We start from the raw sequence: 18,345 nt of genomic DNA, 5'->3' as shown, positions 1-18,345 counted from the left end.
CACTCCCACTCCTCCTCTCATGGCTTGTTACTTTTTTCCGTTCTCCAAGCAATTCTTTTAGAAACACTGGATTTATTGTTGTTGCTTAGAAAATCATCGACAAACAGCTGATGAGTATTCAGTGATTATTCACACTGGTCCTTCTGTTATGAGCCAATTCACACTTCATGTGTACAATGTTAGCATTCAAAAGGGATTTATTTATTTATGTTATGAGCTCCAGTTAAAGAACATGCAAAATGTTGCCATTAAGACTGTAATGAAGACTCCATGAAGTATTAAGGAATAGCGCTGTGCTGTATCTTTAAGACTCTTTTGAAAAAGCAAAAAGGGGAAGTTTTGTTCTTCCTCATGCTTGTTACAGCTACCGTATAATTCATGCCATTTGAGTGATGTTACTCTCTTATAAAAGCTTTTTCAGTCTTTGACACAATATATCATAGAAGTGTGGGATTTAATGTTTATTGTTAGATCACTTGTTTATTTGTCCAGATAAAAATACACACATCATTTGTGTCCAATTCAAAATAGAGCCTTGCAAAAACGAATCTCTTAAAACTCTTGATAGCGAGGTTAAGAGACAAATGCTGAGACAATTTCACTTCCCCCTCTTTGCTTAAGTTTACATGTTCGTCGTACTGTGTATGCCTCCATGCAACGCACCCCAAATACATTTTGATTATTTTTCTGACTTTTCTAAAGGTTCAGCATAAATTAGGTCTGACTGGAAAGCTCAGCCTCTTGTGGATTCAATAAGCCCGATTTAAAAAAAAAAAAAAATGTGATGATGTTAGTACCCACAGTAGCCATTTCATTTAAGTGAGACCATTTTTTTTTAAACTAATGACCTGTTGTGTCTTCTCAGATAGTGTTTGGTACCTCTAAGATGGTACGTGCTCAGCCTGGCCTGCCCATTTGAAACGATCTACTGTTGAACCGCCACTGCAACGTGACAAGACTTTTGCTGCAATGCTTCTGGAAAATCAGACCAGAGCCATGAACAGTTATGTCTTAAGTTAAATGTGGATTTGTTTTCTATCCAATCATCTACAGCGAACACTTTAATTGTATATTGTAAACTAGATTCTTTGTGTATGAAATCTTTTTTTTTCTTCTATTTTTGGTGTAACTTCACCCCCAGGTCTAGAAGGGATGAGGGGCTGCCCACCTCAGATAAGAGGGCGTTTACATTTTTAAATGTGATGAGACAGAGACGTCCCAAACCGCTCAGCTCTACCTCTTCACTGGACCTAAAGGCTATGGCTGATTTAAAACAGTAGGTGGCATGCTGAGCCATTTTCCAACCCTGAAATGCTGATTTTTTTTTTTATAAATTTGGTGAAAAAGGTCAATAATAACAACACCATTGATGTGTTTCCTCACAGTACAGTCAGATAATTGAGTTTGCAGCTCAAAAACATGTTTAAGTGAGCAGTACCACTTTAACTGTTGGAGATGCACATGATTCCCAAATTAAAATATTTGGGGATAAGTGACTCACTGAGGGTTGACTGTTACGTTCCTGAGTGGGTCCTCTCTTCCTTGCAATTTTGTGGTGGAGGCTGTGACTCACAGTCATGTCCCTGAAGCTCACGAGTCCTGCTGCACAGACCAGAAATCAGAGAAATTAACGCTGCGGCAACTCTGTGTGCGTATGTTTGTTTCGATGTGTGTGGTCCGTTGCATGACTTTGAGTTGGATATCAAAGGTCTTTTCATGTCTCTCCCCTTTGGTCAGGGTACAATTGTTATGGTCTTTAATTAACAACTTCAATCAAAGTCCAGTACAGATCATAGGTTTGAAGTCACTGTCACCAACATCCATGTACTCTGCAACTGAACTTGCAATGCAATCTGAGATTTTCACGTTGCACTGTCCTTTTTCAATGTATGGAAACTTTTTTTTTCTTCTTCCTTCCCCATCTTACTCACACAGGCAGAATCCATGGAAACCACATCTGTGATTCATAGGAAACTATTTGCAGTACAGCTAGAGCGGTTTTCATAACTTACCCAACATTATGACTGCAGCAGTTACACTCTTATGCCATCTAGTGGTCAAACAGAAGTACATTCAAAAGAAAGCATGTACTGTATTTTCCTAGTGTTCCCCTGCAGCCATGTGTCTTTCTCAAAACCAAGTGATGGCCCATGCTTCCACCAACAGCTGTTGTCAATTTAACATTCACCTGAGACCTTATTATATCAAATCCAGTTTATTGTCATTTTATCTCTTTGCAAGTTAGAATAAGAGGACATTTCTCTGAGATCAAGTGGACACATTTATAATAGCCTAAAAGGACACAAACAGACAGCACAACACAGTCCCTGAGCCTGCATACCTATAATGTGTGGAGTGCACGTTGAAATAGAAAAGTGGAATGGTATGGAACAAAGGTGTCTAGCAAAAGCAAACCAAAGCATTAAAACTCACATCTATGTGACGGAAAAAAAGGAGACAAACAGTCGTGAAGTACCATGGGATTTTATTATATCATCTGCTATCACAAGATCACAGTAATTTGATGTCATTTCCCATGGCAGCAGCTACAAAGCAGATGTTGGAAGGCTTTGGTAGGTTCAGAACAATGGTGTTGTTGTTTAACACATTGAATAGTTCTCAGAGAGGGGCTCTGTGTGTCCGAGGAAGGCGTGGTAGTGAATGTTTGATAATCTCTGAAGTCAAACCTCCTTTATACACACCTTCACTGTGTATCAGTTGAGAAAGTAATGCAGGGTTACTCAGACTGACAAAGGTATTAGTTAAGGGAACACGCTTTGGGGCTGTTCATTGACCTCACTGATATTCAGCTTCACAAATTATTATTGTATTGTTTATAAGACCACAAGAGAAACCCACGGCATGTATATATCTATGAGTTCAGAGCACTTCATACTCAGCTACACAAAAGGGACATTGAGAAAACAGTCGGAAAAGTGGGAAAGCCCACAGTCACATGGGCGTGGTGCCGACACGCACGCACGCACGCACGCACGCACGCACGCACGCACGCACACACACACACACACACACACACACACACACACACACACACACACACACACACACACACACACACACACACACACACACACACACACACACACACACACACACACACACACACACACACACACACACACACACAGTTGTAACCTAGCAACTTGAGTGTTTTCTCTGTAACCATGAACACTGGTAAGCCACAGAGCAAGGCCTTGCCCAAGGAGGTGTGTGCAGGGTCTTTGAGACATTTTCGCCCTGAGTTTAGCCTTCCAGACAGGCCCTGCTCAGGCACCAAAAGTTCTGCACACAGGTCACTGGGAATGGCAGGCTGCAGCCGTGGACTAAACCCTAAAAATACTGAAGTCATATAGTATCTTAACCATTTATGACTAAAACATTTGATTGTTAGTTCCAGGACTTAGCTTGAGAAGATGTGTTGCCTGGGAGACTTAATTTTGGAGCAAAAGTCTCTTTTCAGTTCAGGAAGAGTCATAAGGCGGGGGTTATCCTGTTCATCCCTCTGGTGTTGTCCAAGTTTCACCAGACATGAAACACAATGAAAAGAATTTGGTGGAAACAGTGGTGAGCCGCTGTGACATGTGACTCAGGCTCTCCACATTTCTTCACAATGCCCACTGCTGCCTTACTCAATCAAATCGACTTGAATGCAACACAGTTTATTCAGTCACAAAGCACCCTGTCACCTCGTTTATCCTTTTACAAATCAAGGATTTGGACAGTTATAACATTGCCTCACAGAGAAGTGTTTTCATGACTGGAACATTCTGCGGATTCCTCAGAGTGGCGATAAGCAGGACTTTATCAAACAGAGAGGGAGAGGTTACAGGTGGGGATTACATCATCACACCTTGCATTGCTGTATACATTTGCCAAGGGAGTCAGTACATTGTGATCTCTGCGATCTCTGGAATGAGCTTCACCAGGGTGTGGCATTGGCACAAAGCAATGGCTAGGAAAAAGCTATGATTTAAGTCCCATGTTGTAAAATATACAAGATGTTATATGAACACTGTGAAAGTATCAAAACTGACTTTAATCGAGCCGTCAGGACTTCCTGTACAGTTGCGATGTCACAGCTATACTATATATAGGTAGAAAGCGCTGCTTCAGTCATTCCTCAGCAACAATGACAGTGCAGAGACACCGAAAGCAAATATTCGAAAAACCTGGAAATTCTGACGAATCAGTGCCGACTGGACTTTTTCAGGAGGGGGTCTTAAAGGGACGGGCGCTAAAACAGATTGTTTCAGACAGAGGGTGAACACTGGTATATTCAGACACACAGTATGGCACAAAATATTGTTTTTTTAAAACATTAAAGCATTTAACATGTTCTAGTGAAGCTGTAAATGAGCATAATATGGGACCTTCAAATGAGGGAACATGTATAGTAACTTGCTGGCAAACACGTGTAAAATATACAGTAACGCACACCAACACATACAATAACCACCAGACACAACAGGTTTGGAATTCTTCAGTGTATTTAATGAACAAAACAATCTTTACAAAACTTGAAATGCTTTTTGGTTTCTTCTTGTCTCTTCCGCTGTTGTTTACTTCTTCCCCGTCTTCTTCATGTGCATCTGATAGCACTGCTCACAGGCAATGGAAAGTCCAACAACCAGAGAAACAAACTCCTCAAAGTCCACCTGGCCATCGCCGTTGGTGTCCAGGTCCTTCATGATTTTGTCTATAGCAGCAGGGTCCTTCTGAGACTGGGGGTTAAAGAAGGGGCAAGAGGACACATGTTATGTGATAAGTGACATAATAATCAACATGTTTAAATTCTGTACACGTTAGATGAGGGTCCCTTCTCACCTTGAGGAAGCTGGACAGCTCGTTCTCCATCAACTCTCTGAGCTCTCGCCGGTTGAGTGTGCCGCTCCGGCCGTCCTTAGAGGCGTAATTGTGGAACACCTTGATGAGTGACTCCATGGCGTTCTCCAGTTCTGAAGGCATGGCTGCTGTGGCGTGTCTAGGCTGAAAAACAAAGTTCAAATAGAGAGGAAATGGATGGATTTGATCAATGACAGCACAGAGTTTAGCTTCACGGGACGATTCTGAAAAAAGTCAAGGTGCAGCCGATCCTCTCAGTGTAAACAATAGCATTTCCTTGCAAGAAGCTGGATTGACAATTCAACAATCTGAGGATCTTGCTGAAAAAAGTATTTCATGCTTTGGGTGAAATTAAGGACAGATTCTGTTCTGAATAAGAGGACGGCTCTATTGCTTTTCAGGAGGACGTAATGTAGCCCGATGGTGGGGAAGCAACATTTTTCTCTTTGCTCCACAACCCTTCCCACTGATGAGTAACACGAGAAATGAGAGGCCTGTTATAAGCGTTAGAAAAGACAGCCAAAATAAATAAATCCCAAAACTCAAACCATCATGTTGCCTTAGTGTTGCAAGAGTTAAAAAAGAGAAGTGGGAGGGAAAGCAGGGTGTTATTTGTGTTAGAGGGAATGGAAAAATTTAGTAGAATGAGGAAAAAAATGTGCAGATACAGAAAAGGGTGGTGGTGCAGCAAATGAGACTGCACACTATTACCACAGAGTACATGAGTGTACATGCCCACAGGCCAACCACACCCTTAATAGTGTTCCTTAAAGCTATATGGACCCAACTGTGCCACAGAGAGAGGATCCAGTGAAGTGAAATGTGAGAAAAAAATAGTTTTTCAGTGAGTGCTGACTGTATTCACCACATTTAAAAAGAGATAGAAAAAGCTCAAAACTTATAAAAGAAAAAAACATGAATAAGTGATTTATCAAATACTACTTAACAGCTGAAGGAATTACACAAAATCTGTAACATAGAAAACATCATTAACCACCCACAAGCTTTGACTGGCAGACGAAAGTAATTAATCACATACATTCCTCCCCCCTACTCGACCGGTTCTACCTGCAGGAGTTAGTAAAGCCACGGGCTTAAAAAGCAGTAGGGCACCGTTAGTTCTTACCGTGCAGGGCTGAAGTTCGGCAGAGGAGAGGTGGGAATGTTCAGAGGTCGGCAAAAAGGCGCAGCGGAGGTTTTATAGCGAGGCGCCGCCCCGGCTGCTGCGCTGTGTGAGTCAACCTGCGGTGTGGACGGTGGACCCTGTCGACTGTAGTAACGCCAGAGTCATAAACTTATATCAGCTCCAGGATAATTCCTCCTACATGACAAGAGTACAGGGAAGTTGTCAAATAAGTAAATAAATACATAAACATCCCACTAGCCTTTTTATAAATACTGATCTTCATTTATGAATAGTCTGTAGATGGGAAAATGCGATTTTAAAAGGATTAATAATCATTGTTGGAAGAAGTACTCTATACTTTAAGTAAGTAACACCACACTGTAGAAATACTCGGTTACAAGTAAAAGCCCTGCATTCAAAATATGTCTCAGGTAAACTAAAGTACAAAAGTATTAGAATCAAAATGTTATGCAGACTCCATTTACTCCCATTATTGAGAGATGCATGTAAGCAGAACTTTAATACTGCAGCAAATAAAGGTGTAGCTATATGTACATATGGCCTACTGCTGTGTAGCTTAATCTATAACAACATAGAGCTTATATGTTATTCCATTTGCTGGTAATGTTTTGTTTTAATAATTTTAATCTGTACAGTAACTATAACTGAAGTTACCAGATAAATGTATTGGAGTAAAAAGCACAATATTTCCTCTGGAATGTAATGAAGTAAGAGTATAATGTAGATTACAATGGAATTACTCAAGTAAAGTACAAGTACCTCCAAATTGTATTTAAGTACAAAACTTGAGTAAATGTAATTCGTTACTTTATACCACTGTTAATAATCATTTAATCATCTTACAAATGATATGTCAATACAATACACGACAGTCCCTTCAGCTGTTTGTTGCATCTGTGCAGACTAATAATGCTAAATTACTTATGAGTAATTGCAGAAAATAAATAGGCCAATGAGTCCTTTATTGTTTTGTTTTGTTTGATGGAATCAATCAGAATTGATGAATCGATTTTTGTTTTATCTTTGTGTTTTTGTTACAGTATTGAGTGTTTGAGATTAATACAAATCTAATCAAATCAAAGTAGAGGACTTCTTACAAGCAGAGAGGAGCGCCTGCTGGGTTAATGTCTACAAAACATGGAGGAGTTTAAAGTAAACAGCAGCTAAGCCAGTCACACTCACCCCTCCTGACTGACTCGCATGCAACTGGATTCTTTTTTTCCAGTTAACAGCAAGAACAGTTCCTTATGTAGAATACGAAAGTCAGTACTGAGTTTGCAGCGTTGCCTTGTTGTTCCATAGGCACTGCTTTAGTGTTTGCTCTATATCTCAGGGTTTGCAAAAATCAGAATTGAACTAAAAACACAAAACACTCTATATTGGAGCACATAATAATAATTATTATAATTTACAGCATATATGCATGCTTTTCTTTTTTCATCCTTTATAGTCAGTAGAAAGTAACTACATACATTTACTCATGTAATGTATTTAAGTACAATTTGAGGTACTTGTACTTCACTGGAGTATTCCTATTTTCTCTAAACTCCACAATTCAGAGGCAATTGTTATACTTTTGACTCCACTATATTTATTTGCTAACTTTACCAGTTACTTTGCAGATTGATGCTACGCAATCTTATAAATTATGATATAATATCAATAAGACCTTTTCACAAGCTACTCATTAAAATGACCTCATTTATACACTTTATTCTGAAAAGGGCCCAAATTAGTACTTTTACTCAAGTAAATATGTAAATACATGACTTTTACCTCTAACAGTTAGTATTCCTGCACGGTGATGTCTCTTATTTCACTACTGAGACCTAAATTCTTCTACCACTGTGTAAAGCAGTTAGTTTGTTTTGATAAATGAATTGTGGGCCCTCTTGTGGTCAAAATGTAGTGTTACAAAGTGACACTGCATTACCCTGGGACACTGATTTTGTGTTAAAATAACAGAAACTACCAGTGTAAAAGATGTCTGTTTGTTCAATGAGTCATATTCTGCTCTCATGCTCATGAACGGACTGAGCACTGGATGATATGAAACATCATCGTTAAATGTAAAATATAGACTTCAGCAGTGGTGGAAGAAGTAAGTATCCAAGTATACAGAACAAATACCACAATCTAAAAATCCTCTTTGCGAATAAAATCATTCAAACTCTTCAGAAAACAACAACAATATTATCAGTAAACTTTACTTAAAACATCAAAAGTAGAAGTGCTTATTAAGAAGAATGGGCCCTGTCAGTTTGACGGTATTATTGGAAGTCACTCTGGGTAAAAGCCTCGGCTACATTACATTTAATGTGATTATAGCTATAAAATAATCTTGGATCATTATTAATGACGCATTAATATATAAAGCGTAGTTCCAATGTCATACATAGCTGGTCAAAGTGGAGCTAATTTGACCCATTGCACACATTTATACCACTGCATTATATTTCTGTTAAATAACAATCAGTTTGTTATATCTTAATCTGAAAAGTAACTAAATCTGTCAGATAAATGTAAAGCATTAAAAGTTTTCATTTCCACTGCAACTGACTGAGCAGATGCCTGAGCAGAGCTCCATGTGCGCCATCTTGTGGATGTATCTGGTACTTGCCTGACTTTACCTGAATAATACTGAGTTTTCACTGTAGCTAAACATCATGGTTAATGGATACCTTTATATATTTATACATGAGAAATGATTCATTTGTTCACATAGAGAAAACACAAATACCCAGAGCTGCTGTTGTGCGTTCTCTGCTGTGGAAACTCCAGTGGTGGAAAGTATATAAATACACTGATTCAAATCCTTGGAGGTACTTTGAGTATTTCCTTTGGTGCTATCTTATAAGTCAACTCCACTAACATGAATTATTAGAGATGCACTTTTTTAATGACATATTTACCTACAGATACAGATACTTTGAAGTTAGTTGTAGCAGTAGGTTTTGAGTATTTTGCCAGTTATGTATGTACGTATGTATGCATGTCTGTCTGTCTGAGTCACAGCTGTGCAAGATGCAGCCCCAAAACTTCACAGGTGTGTAGTTGAGTTAAAAATAAAGGCAGAGTGCAAAGATGGGTGCGGCCTGAGCGAGGGCTGCAGAAGTAAGCTTTACGGCCCTAGCATTGCAGCTGGTACGATCCCATCGTGAGACTGCCTCTAGTTTCAAATTCACACACAAAACGTATGATCATTTTGTATAAGATGATGTATAGATTGGGATTAAACAACCCAACAGTAGGCCTAAGTCCTTAGAATAACCTTTAAATGCATTTTGCTCATAAGATGTCTGTGCTTTTACTTACAGTAATAATGAAAGCAGGATTTTGACTTGTTGTGAAATATTTGGTATTGCTACTTTTACTTTTAAGTGAAGTCTCAGTACTTTTCCAACCAATGGTGAACTCAGACTGCTGTCAAGAGTCTTGTGATTCTTCGCACAAGTGTTTACTTACAACCAGATTTTTTCCTGCTTAACCAGCTCTATAAATCCATTGTCCACACCCAGAAATGTATTTTTAAGATAACAACATTTGCATATGCTGCTGAGATGTGTTATACAAGATCTATTCTGTTCGTGTCACACCGTGCATTAGTGAACTTGGCCAACGTGTTTGATCACTCTGCATGAATCTTTAGAGGCATTTGTTGGGCGAGGCGTTTGTTTAGCCAGAAGTTTCACAGATATTTATACTCCACCCACACGACGCGTGTTTCAACATGCTGGGCAGCCTGTCTGTGATACTGCAAGAGAGAATGATTTACTATTAAATTAACGACTTGATTAAACTGATCATTCCATGAATTTAATTAGTTCAGCAAATACGTTGATGGAAAGTAACATTTGCTCAAGTATTTAATGCTACGTTATACTTTTACTCCCCTAAATCTGTACTTTCTACTACTCTACATAGAAAATATAAATCCGATAATAAACGATGATGTACTATTTTACACCTGGCTGCTTATTAAGTAATTAAAATGAGCTCCATCTTTACCAGCAGCAACATTAAAGTGATGCACACACACTTATGCATCAATCTTTTTAATCAGGTAATAAAACGTGGACGGGTATCTCTCTGCCTGATGAGCACTTTAAGTTGATCTTGATGCTGAGACTTTTGCACTTTTATTATGTGCAACTTTGAATGCAGGACTTTTACAGGTTTCAAAGTATTTCTAGACTTTAGTAAACCTAAGTAAAAGATGTGAGTTCCACTGGTTGTGATCACTGATGACTCTGCATCCAACTATGAATATAAAGTAACTGCTTGAATACATTTTGGTCAATGTAATGTTTTGTACACAGCTTGGCTGCCTTTAATTTGGACACAGTTTCATCCATCTTGCCATAAAAAATATTGTTCTGGCTACAGTTGACTTGCTGAATGTTTCATCTGTAAACACATATGCTGATGTTGACTTTTGACCTTAAGGCACATTGCTGGAAAAAAAAAGATGACGACTTGATGCTTTCCCTCGATAACTTTTATCTTTCATTTTCAGATATAAGAAAAAGGTGAAAAGTCTCAACTAATTAAAGTAATAAAATGAGTTAAATGCCACTAAATGACAGTTTTATCAGTGTCAGGGTTTGTCACTATACTAACTTAATACTCTTAATCCGAAATACTTGCTGGACAGGAAACCTTAAGCACCAAGGTGTGGCAGAGCAGGGAGTGTCTGCGATGTGCTCCTGTATTTAAGCCCTCACAGGCTGCCCTCTCTTCACCGCGTGGAATCCTCTTCTCAATTGACTCCAGGTAGGAACGAGGGCATACAGGCGTTGCTTTTCATTTACAGCATGTTATTTTCAGCAGTCTTTATACCTGTTTTATACCTGTGTACCTGTGCAGTTGCTCTTTCAGAATTCAACTCAAATCCTTATAGACTTATCAGCGAGTTTATGTTTAACTGCTGCCAGCAGAGTTTTGATAAATATTATTTAATTGAAAAAAAAAAAACGAGTGGCAGCTCTTTTTAGAGTTAAGTTTATGGTGAATTCAGTTTGTGTGTATTTCTCTTTTCCTTCCTCCTCTTATTATAATTATGACAATGATGATTGATGTTAATATTATCTCTCTAGATCCCCTACACTGCCAAAATGTGTGATCGACAAATGTGCGAGAAGGCCCCAAGTGCTTTGGAAGCATCTGTGCTCGCCATGTTTGGCGTCTTCATGTCGCATCAGAATAAAGACGGGAAACTGACCAGAGCTGAGTTTTTGAAAGTACTTAAGGAAGAAATGCCAGCATTTTCAAAGGTGAGAAGAATCATTGTACCTTATAACACTGCATCGTTCTACCTCGTTTATCACCTGAATTAAATAAGTATTAACATGCACTAGAACACTTCACATATTTAGTTTGATAATTCTGCAAATCATGATAAATCCTCATGATAGAAAATGACATTTGATTAACGGATAATAACGAGCCCATACTACAGGAGTAAACAAAAACAAGCTTTACCATGTTTCATATAGGCTGTTCATTTATTGAATTACAAGTAAATATGCTATATCGTGATATATAAAGTTATTCAGATATGAAATTACGGTATAGAAAATCTTGGCCATATCTCCCAGTCTTACCCTTACACCAAAGAGACTGCTGGCACATGGCGGGCCGGAGCAATGTGTGAAAAAAAAGGATTTGTTTAATTTCTTCAGATATTGAAATGGATTTGATGAGTCAAAGAAGTGTTTGTATCTCAACTTGACCCTCATGGCTTAAGAGAGAAAATAATTTAAAGCTCATGAGACTTTGGGTAAAATGACACTGTCTCATCTTTTTTCATTGTAGCAAGCATCAAAGAAGGAAGAGGATGAACTATTCCAAGGGGTGGACCTGGACAACGACGGGTTTGTGTCGTTCAAAGAGTTCGCCGCACTGATTTGCCAATTTGCCTGTTGTAGCTATGACATTCTCCAAGAAATGTTCAAAGCTATGGAGGAGCAACAAAGTTAGGAACAACCGGAAATGCACATGTAAACCACCATCAATGGGAAATAAACGCATTACTGTCTGACCTACGTGGTTTCACAATGCAACAATAAAAGTTACAATCTTGCTTGTTTGTTTTTATTTATTTATTCATTTATATTGAATTTAATTTGTAGAAGAAAGTGATAGTTAGAGGTCTTAAATGTTATTTCAAAGCACAACCTATGTTATTATATTTCCAGTACTTCCCAGCAGTAAATAACAACATTTTAGTGGTTATGTATTTCCAGCCTGGTATCAGCAAAAGGCGTGTGAATTACACGCTATTTCTCAAGCCATCTCGCGTATAATTACAACGCATTTCATGATTTTTGCGTGTCATTTCACGCCATTTAGTCTCAATTGACTTGTATTATCGGCCTGGTATCACCAAAAGGCGAGTCATTCAAAGTCATTAAAAGTGGCGTGCTATTTATACGCCCTCCCATGAGACCACGTTGGTATTTCACCTCCCTTTAATGAACAAAATATCTGATCCCTAGCTGGTGGAGACAACATGAGTGGATGTGATGCCAGCTTAAAACAGGCAGCAGCATGTTGATGTAGTGGGAATGATACAGGAAGAAAGTTCTTGTCTCAGTCAGGGAAGATCGCAACACTTTACAGGTTTCATCCAAGAGATGCATTTAAGTCTTGTGACCCCACATCATAAATCTAACAGACATTAAGTTTACAAACAAACGTAGCAGGAAAGAACTTCAAAATTATAACAAGATATCCCACAAAAGCAAATCTGTCCTGAATTCGCAACTCAATAATTTAAACTGGTGCAAGGCCCCTGCCCTTTTCCATTTTGTATTTTGAATAGGATTCACTATCAACGCTTGCATAGTATTAATAAAAAGTAACAATCATTTCAAAATTCTTTGACATAGATGTTAAATGGACCTTTTGTGGAGGTGAGCCAGAAACAGTTTTGCATTTGTTTTCGTCTTTTCTGTTTTGGAGAGACAGAAAAATGTGTTCCTAACAAAACTGGACACTTTGACAATTATGCCAAATGACATCATCACTAAATTTGAATATGGTTATACAGCTTTAAGTTACATGACAAATCTTAGTCTAACTATATCCCTAATATTAATATTTTTATGGTTGAAATAAATTCGTACATGGATACATTAACCCTTATGTCAACCAACAAGTGAACGTACATTACTATATTTTACTAAACTATTTTCTGTAGCGCCTCATTAAGCTAATATGACTATTATTGTCATTATTTATTCATGTTTAAATTTATTTTTTTATATTTACTTTATTAACTTTTTATATTCTATTCGCTATATTGTTGTATTATTTGTACACTGTAATCTTATCTGTATAAGAGTGTCCATTGTTTGCTGCTTGTCTGTTTATTCGTGATCTTAAACAAAGACTTCTAAACCTTTGAAAAAAAAACCACACCATAAAAACCTTAAACATTAAGGGGTGGCAGAGCTGGGAGTGTCTCCGATGCACTCCTGTATTTAACTCTCACATTCTGTTCTCGCTTTGCATCGTGGACTCAACTCTTCATCTGAATCCAGGTAGGAACAGGGTGAAACAGCATTTGTATAAATGTATAAGAATTCTTTTTGATGGCATTGTTTTCAGTAAACTTCATACCTGTATGTATAAAAAAAAAATCTTTACTCGTTACTCTTTTAGAATTCAACAGTCTTTCTTTAGTGTGGCTGCATTATACCTTTGCACAAGTGTGAATGTATTTAAGAGAAATGCTAAAAAAAAAAAAAAAGATCTGGATCCTTTAAGAATTGTGTTTATGGTAAATTAATTTAGTTTGCATTCCTGTGCTAATCTGTGCTAATAATGATGATTATCGATGTTATTGAGGAGTTTATTATCTATTTTAGATCCTCTACGCTCTAAAAATGTGTTATCAACAAGAGACCCTCAAGTGCCCTCAACCGTTTTACCAAACTCATTTGGAGGCGGCTGTGACTGACCTGTATGACATCTTCACGAGTCGTCAGAATGCAGATGGAAAACTGACCAAAGCGGAGTTTTTGAAATTAGTGAAGGAACAACTGCCGTCTTTTCCCAAGGTGAGGAGAATCATGTAACACTGCGTTGTTCTACAAAGTTTACCACTGTGAATTAAATACTGACATGCTTATTTAGTGTGATAGTTCTGCGCATCACCCTGCACTAAAAAGACTTGTGCAATATGACACAGTGTGTGAATATATTGCCTTTCTCATTACAGGACTGTGGAGATGAAATATTCCAATCGGTTGACATGAACAGCGACGGGCTTGTGGAGTTCCAAGAGTTTGCATTGCTGGTTTGCACATATGCCACGGCTAACTATGAAATCCTCCAAGAGATGAGCAAATCTAAGAAGAAAGCCAAATCACAAAACCAGTAATGAGCACTGTTGACCATCAAAGGGGAGTAAACCCATCTCACTTATATGGTTTCACATTACAACAATAAAAGTGTTTCTTCCAGTCTTGCTTGCTTGTTTCTGTCTTTTAAAAAACAACAGCAACAAACATTACAAAAACATTCGTAGAAGGAGCTGAAACACAACCTTTTTTAAATTTAGGACTTTTTAAAGATATTTAAAGATGATCATATCTTCCGTACAATTTTTTTTAATAGAATTCAATAATACATAAATAAATGAATGTACATTTTATTAATGATGCTTGTTACGTATTTTCCCTACGTATAAAAACCTGATCCACAGCCGGCGGCAACAACATGAGTGGATGTGATGCCAGATTGTAACAGGCAACAGCATGTTGATGTAGTGGGAATGATACAAGAAGAATGTTCTTGTCTCAGTCAGGAGAGATCCCAGCACTTTATAGGTTTCATCCCAGAGATGCATTTAAGTCTCACGCGTACAATCTGCATTATGACTTCACCTCATAAATCTAACAGAACTGCAGGTATGGGCACATACAAAACAAAGCTGTGGACAGCAACTAAGTGCATGTTCTCACTTACTATACTCAATGACTACTTTGCTTGTGTACAATTTAAAAAGAATTCTACTTTTTCTCTTTAATTACTTTTATATTTTTACTATTATTAACAGTTTTTACTCCATTTTGTCTCATTGTACCTTAATTTCCCACTTATGTTATTTAATTACCTAGTTGTTTACTGTGACTAGATCTGGCATGGGTTGTTGGGAGGGATGTTGGGTTTTTTGTTTCTGTTTTTCACTTTTAAAGCAGACGCTCGGGCACAATATGCAACGGTCTGCAAACAAAAAAAAGTCCACTTTACTTGAGTAGAAAAAAAGATATTGGCGAGCTTTAGTTACTTTGCAGATTAAGATTTTACATACAAGCATGTCATCATTTTATAATATGTGATCCACCTGTGCTTCACATGCACCAGCTAATATATTAAAATGGTTTCTTTATATGCAGTAGTAATCACATAATATAATAATAACACCTACAAAGGAAGCACTTTGCGGAGGGAGTTCTTTTGCTTTTGATATTTTAAGTAAATGAACGGACAAACATCATCACAGTGCCATTGTGTGTTCAGAGTTAAACCCAGAGCACAGTGCTACATAGTGGCTTTTACAGACTTTGGATAGGAAGTAAAGTGCCGAAGATGTTGCTCTATATCGTTGAGGAAACAATTCAGCTTGATTTGAGATTCAGATGTGTTTTTTAGAATAGGGGATTCAAACCTTTTTCTCTCCAGTGACATCAAGCGTCCACCCAGCGGTGCGCCACATCATTTGGCATCCGGTGTGGGATGGGAAGGGTGGGGGGCGGGATGTCTGGGTGAGGAATAAAAAAAACCCACAGGCATCTGTTACTATCAATATACATTGATGTTAACAACACATTTAGAAATCGGCGTCTTCGTTTTCTTCTATATTCAGAAGAGGATGCTTTACGGTCTTTTTGTTTTGCGTGCGTAAAAATGTCGAGTCTTTTGAAAAAAATGTACAAAATCTAAATTAAAAACGAAGAATTTGCCACAACCAGCAAATATTTTATTGTCTAGAGGAGCTTTTTTATATGTACCATAGGGTGGATGGACTAGATACGTCGCGATTTGTATCCATATGATGAAATCAGGAGGAGGCTATTTTCTTAAAATGGCAGAGATGGATTTAAAAACAGCCACATCAACGATGGAAGCATTGGTTCGTATCAGTGTGAGTACTACCTGTATATGTCTGTGTTGGTGTTGTCATTGGGTGTTTTTTTTCCTTCAAATGAGGGTAATGTAAAATACAAATCTCACTCGGAGACAGCCTGTAGCCTATTTTTAAATGGAGCACCGAGTTAACGCATTGGATGGCTCGTCTCCATCATACACCTGACGGACCATGTCTGTAAATGGGCCTTAAAGGTTTTTCTTCACCCACATTAAAGGCTATTTAAATAAAATAAAAATGAATTGGTAAATAGCCTTACACAGCGGATATCCTCAACCAAATGCTGTATTTGCTGTTTTGATGCTGTAACACAGGACGTTAATGGAGGTCTCAAATAGCCTCGGCGCACCGGACTCGAGCTAAATGCCACCTCCTGAAGAAAACCTGCTCTTTCTTTAGTTATATATAAGTGCGTTTCAAACCTTATCAAATGACAAATCCGTGTGGGTGCAGACTGAACTGACACGCTTCTTTTTGGGGGAGCTAACGAGATGGTCGTTTCCATGGAGACAGGATGCAGGACTTGGGCTGATGCTGAAGCAAGAGAGAGAAAAGTGTGTGTTTTACAGTGAAATTACATTTAGTATGCAGGTTACAATAGACCGTGGTGGGGTGGGTAGTAGGTCACGACTCGTGCACACGCTACATACCAAATGAAAACGGTTCAGTAAAATAACGCGCAGCATCGTTTTGGTGCTGCCGAATCAGCCACTATAACCCATCCCTCCAGACCCCCATCTTACCGGCGCAGAGTGTCTCAAACCCCTCCCCTCCGCTCAAGAGACCGCGCTGTCCTGCATGATGCTGGGAATATACACGTAGTCTACTGCCATGGCGCCTAGATTCCAGGTGAAGGTAAGGATGCGCTGTCGCATCGCCTGTTTTACGCCTTCACCACGCCGGACTCAGCAGCATTAGCAGCGCGCAGTAATCCCTGTGAGATGGCTACAACAGGCCCACAGTCTGTCGAGGTGTAGCCTGCAGTCTGCTGTGATTGTAAATAGCCTGCAAATGCGATCACAGGCTAAATGTGCTAGTGGAGGAGAGAAAGGCAGGCCGGAGTTGACATTGGAGAATGACACAGAGAGACTGAGGGAGAAAGTAGGTTATTTTGATGAATCCAATGAATCCAATGTCACGCTTCAGTTTGGGTCTAGTTGTTTTTCTCCCTGCAGCAGTTTAATTCTGTCTTATCCGGGAACATGTCTGTGTTATTGTATTTGACTAACTGGGATTGCTTTCATCAATCATGCAAGCTCTTAACCTTCTTGAGATCAAGTGCACATGCAGGGATTTACTGTATATTATCCCTACTGATGCTGCATCCCGACCCCAGCATCAGAGGTTTTAACAGCTTTATGGTGCGCTGTGCCTGTGACCAGCTCTCCCCATGCTCCCCATCTCATCACACCACAGTGACAAAAAATCCCAAATCCCCTACGCAGCACAGTCAGTCAGTTTATCCTGTCCTGGTTTTGAAGTTGACTCACAGTGTCAGTGATGTAGATGTACTGTTGCTGGCCCTGCAACAGTTTAGGCTGTAGGCTGAGGTGTGTCAAGGACATGCATGAAGCAAAAGCAGGTCATCCTTTAGAAAAATGTGTAATGGAGTATATTATAATATAGTCCTGTGCTGGACGAACAAATGCAGAATAAACACAAAAAACTGAGTAAGGCAGGTAGTCAGTTAGACTGACTGTAGCTGTGAAGACTGTGCATGTGTGTTCCTGCAACAGCGTATGTGCCCTTTTCTGTCAAATCCATGTCCTTGAGCAGGACCATGACACGATGGCTGCTACAGAGGTGCAGCCCCCCCCCACCGTCCCCATCTCTGACCAGTGAAGGTGCTGGTTCAGCAGAGAGGTATACTTCTGCACTTAGCACTTCCTTATATACGAAGAAACAAATCATGCGATCTTTAGATTACGTGATGAAACTGATTACATTACTTGAAAAGTAAAATGGATTTCCCTGAACACTTACACTGTACGTATGTTATATGTGTAAAGTGTCTTTGCACTGTTAATCATGTCCTGTTCCCAACTGTGCCATCAATATGTAAAGTGCTGAGAAAAAAACATGTCATAAATACATAAAAATGCTGCACCATCTCATGGTGATGCAAAAACATATGCAACTTCATACTAAAGAGCTCATGTTCATATGCAGGGCTGCAATT

At 38.8% G+C, this 18,345-nt stretch overlaps 1 protein-coding gene and 2 long non-coding RNA genes across 3 annotated transcripts; 2 read left to right on the top strand and 1 right to left on the bottom strand.

Moving 5' to 3' along the window:
- Nucleotides 1-4,490: 4,490 nt before the first annotated feature.
- On the bottom strand, nucleotides 4,491-6,127 carry s100a10a (S100 calcium binding protein A10a). The gene is made up of 3 exons (XM_083926083.1): nucleotides 5,990-6,127; nucleotides 4,846-5,007; nucleotides 4,491-4,742 (listed from the first exon to the last, which is right to left on the bottom strand). Exons 2-3 carry the CDS (start codon nucleotides 4,984-4,986, stop codon nucleotides 4,581-4,583), a joined length of 303 nt encoding a protein of 100 aa, XP_083782209.1. The 5' UTR covers nucleotides 4,987-5,007; nucleotides 5,990-6,127; the 3' UTR covers nucleotides 4,491-4,580.
- A 4,623-nt stretch (nucleotides 6,128-10,750) lies between these two features.
- LOC310955302 lies at nucleotides 10,751-12,092 on the top strand. Its single transcript, XR_014593441.1, has 3 exons — nucleotides 10,751-10,783; nucleotides 11,107-11,283; nucleotides 11,825-12,092. It is a non-coding gene; the product is annotated as an uncharacterized lncRNA (long non-coding RNA).
- Nucleotides 12,093-13,460: 1,368 nt separating this feature from the next.
- LOC310955349 lies at nucleotides 13,461-14,478 on the top strand. The gene is made up of 3 exons (XR_014593444.1): nucleotides 13,461-13,554; nucleotides 13,882-14,073; nucleotides 14,235-14,478. It is a non-coding gene; the product is annotated as an uncharacterized lncRNA (long non-coding RNA).
- The last annotated feature ends 3,867 nt before the right edge of the window (nucleotides 14,479-18,345 follow it).

Source organism: Echiichthys vipera (genome assembly GCF_963691815.1).
Source record: "Echiichthys vipera genome assembly, chromosome: 13".
Taxonomy (NCBI): domain Eukaryota; kingdom Metazoa; phylum Chordata; class Actinopteri; order Perciformes; family Trachinidae; genus Echiichthys; species Echiichthys vipera.
The sequence above is the reverse complement of the archived record's forward strand: the minus strand, read 5'-3'. Positions and strand labels throughout refer to the sequence as shown.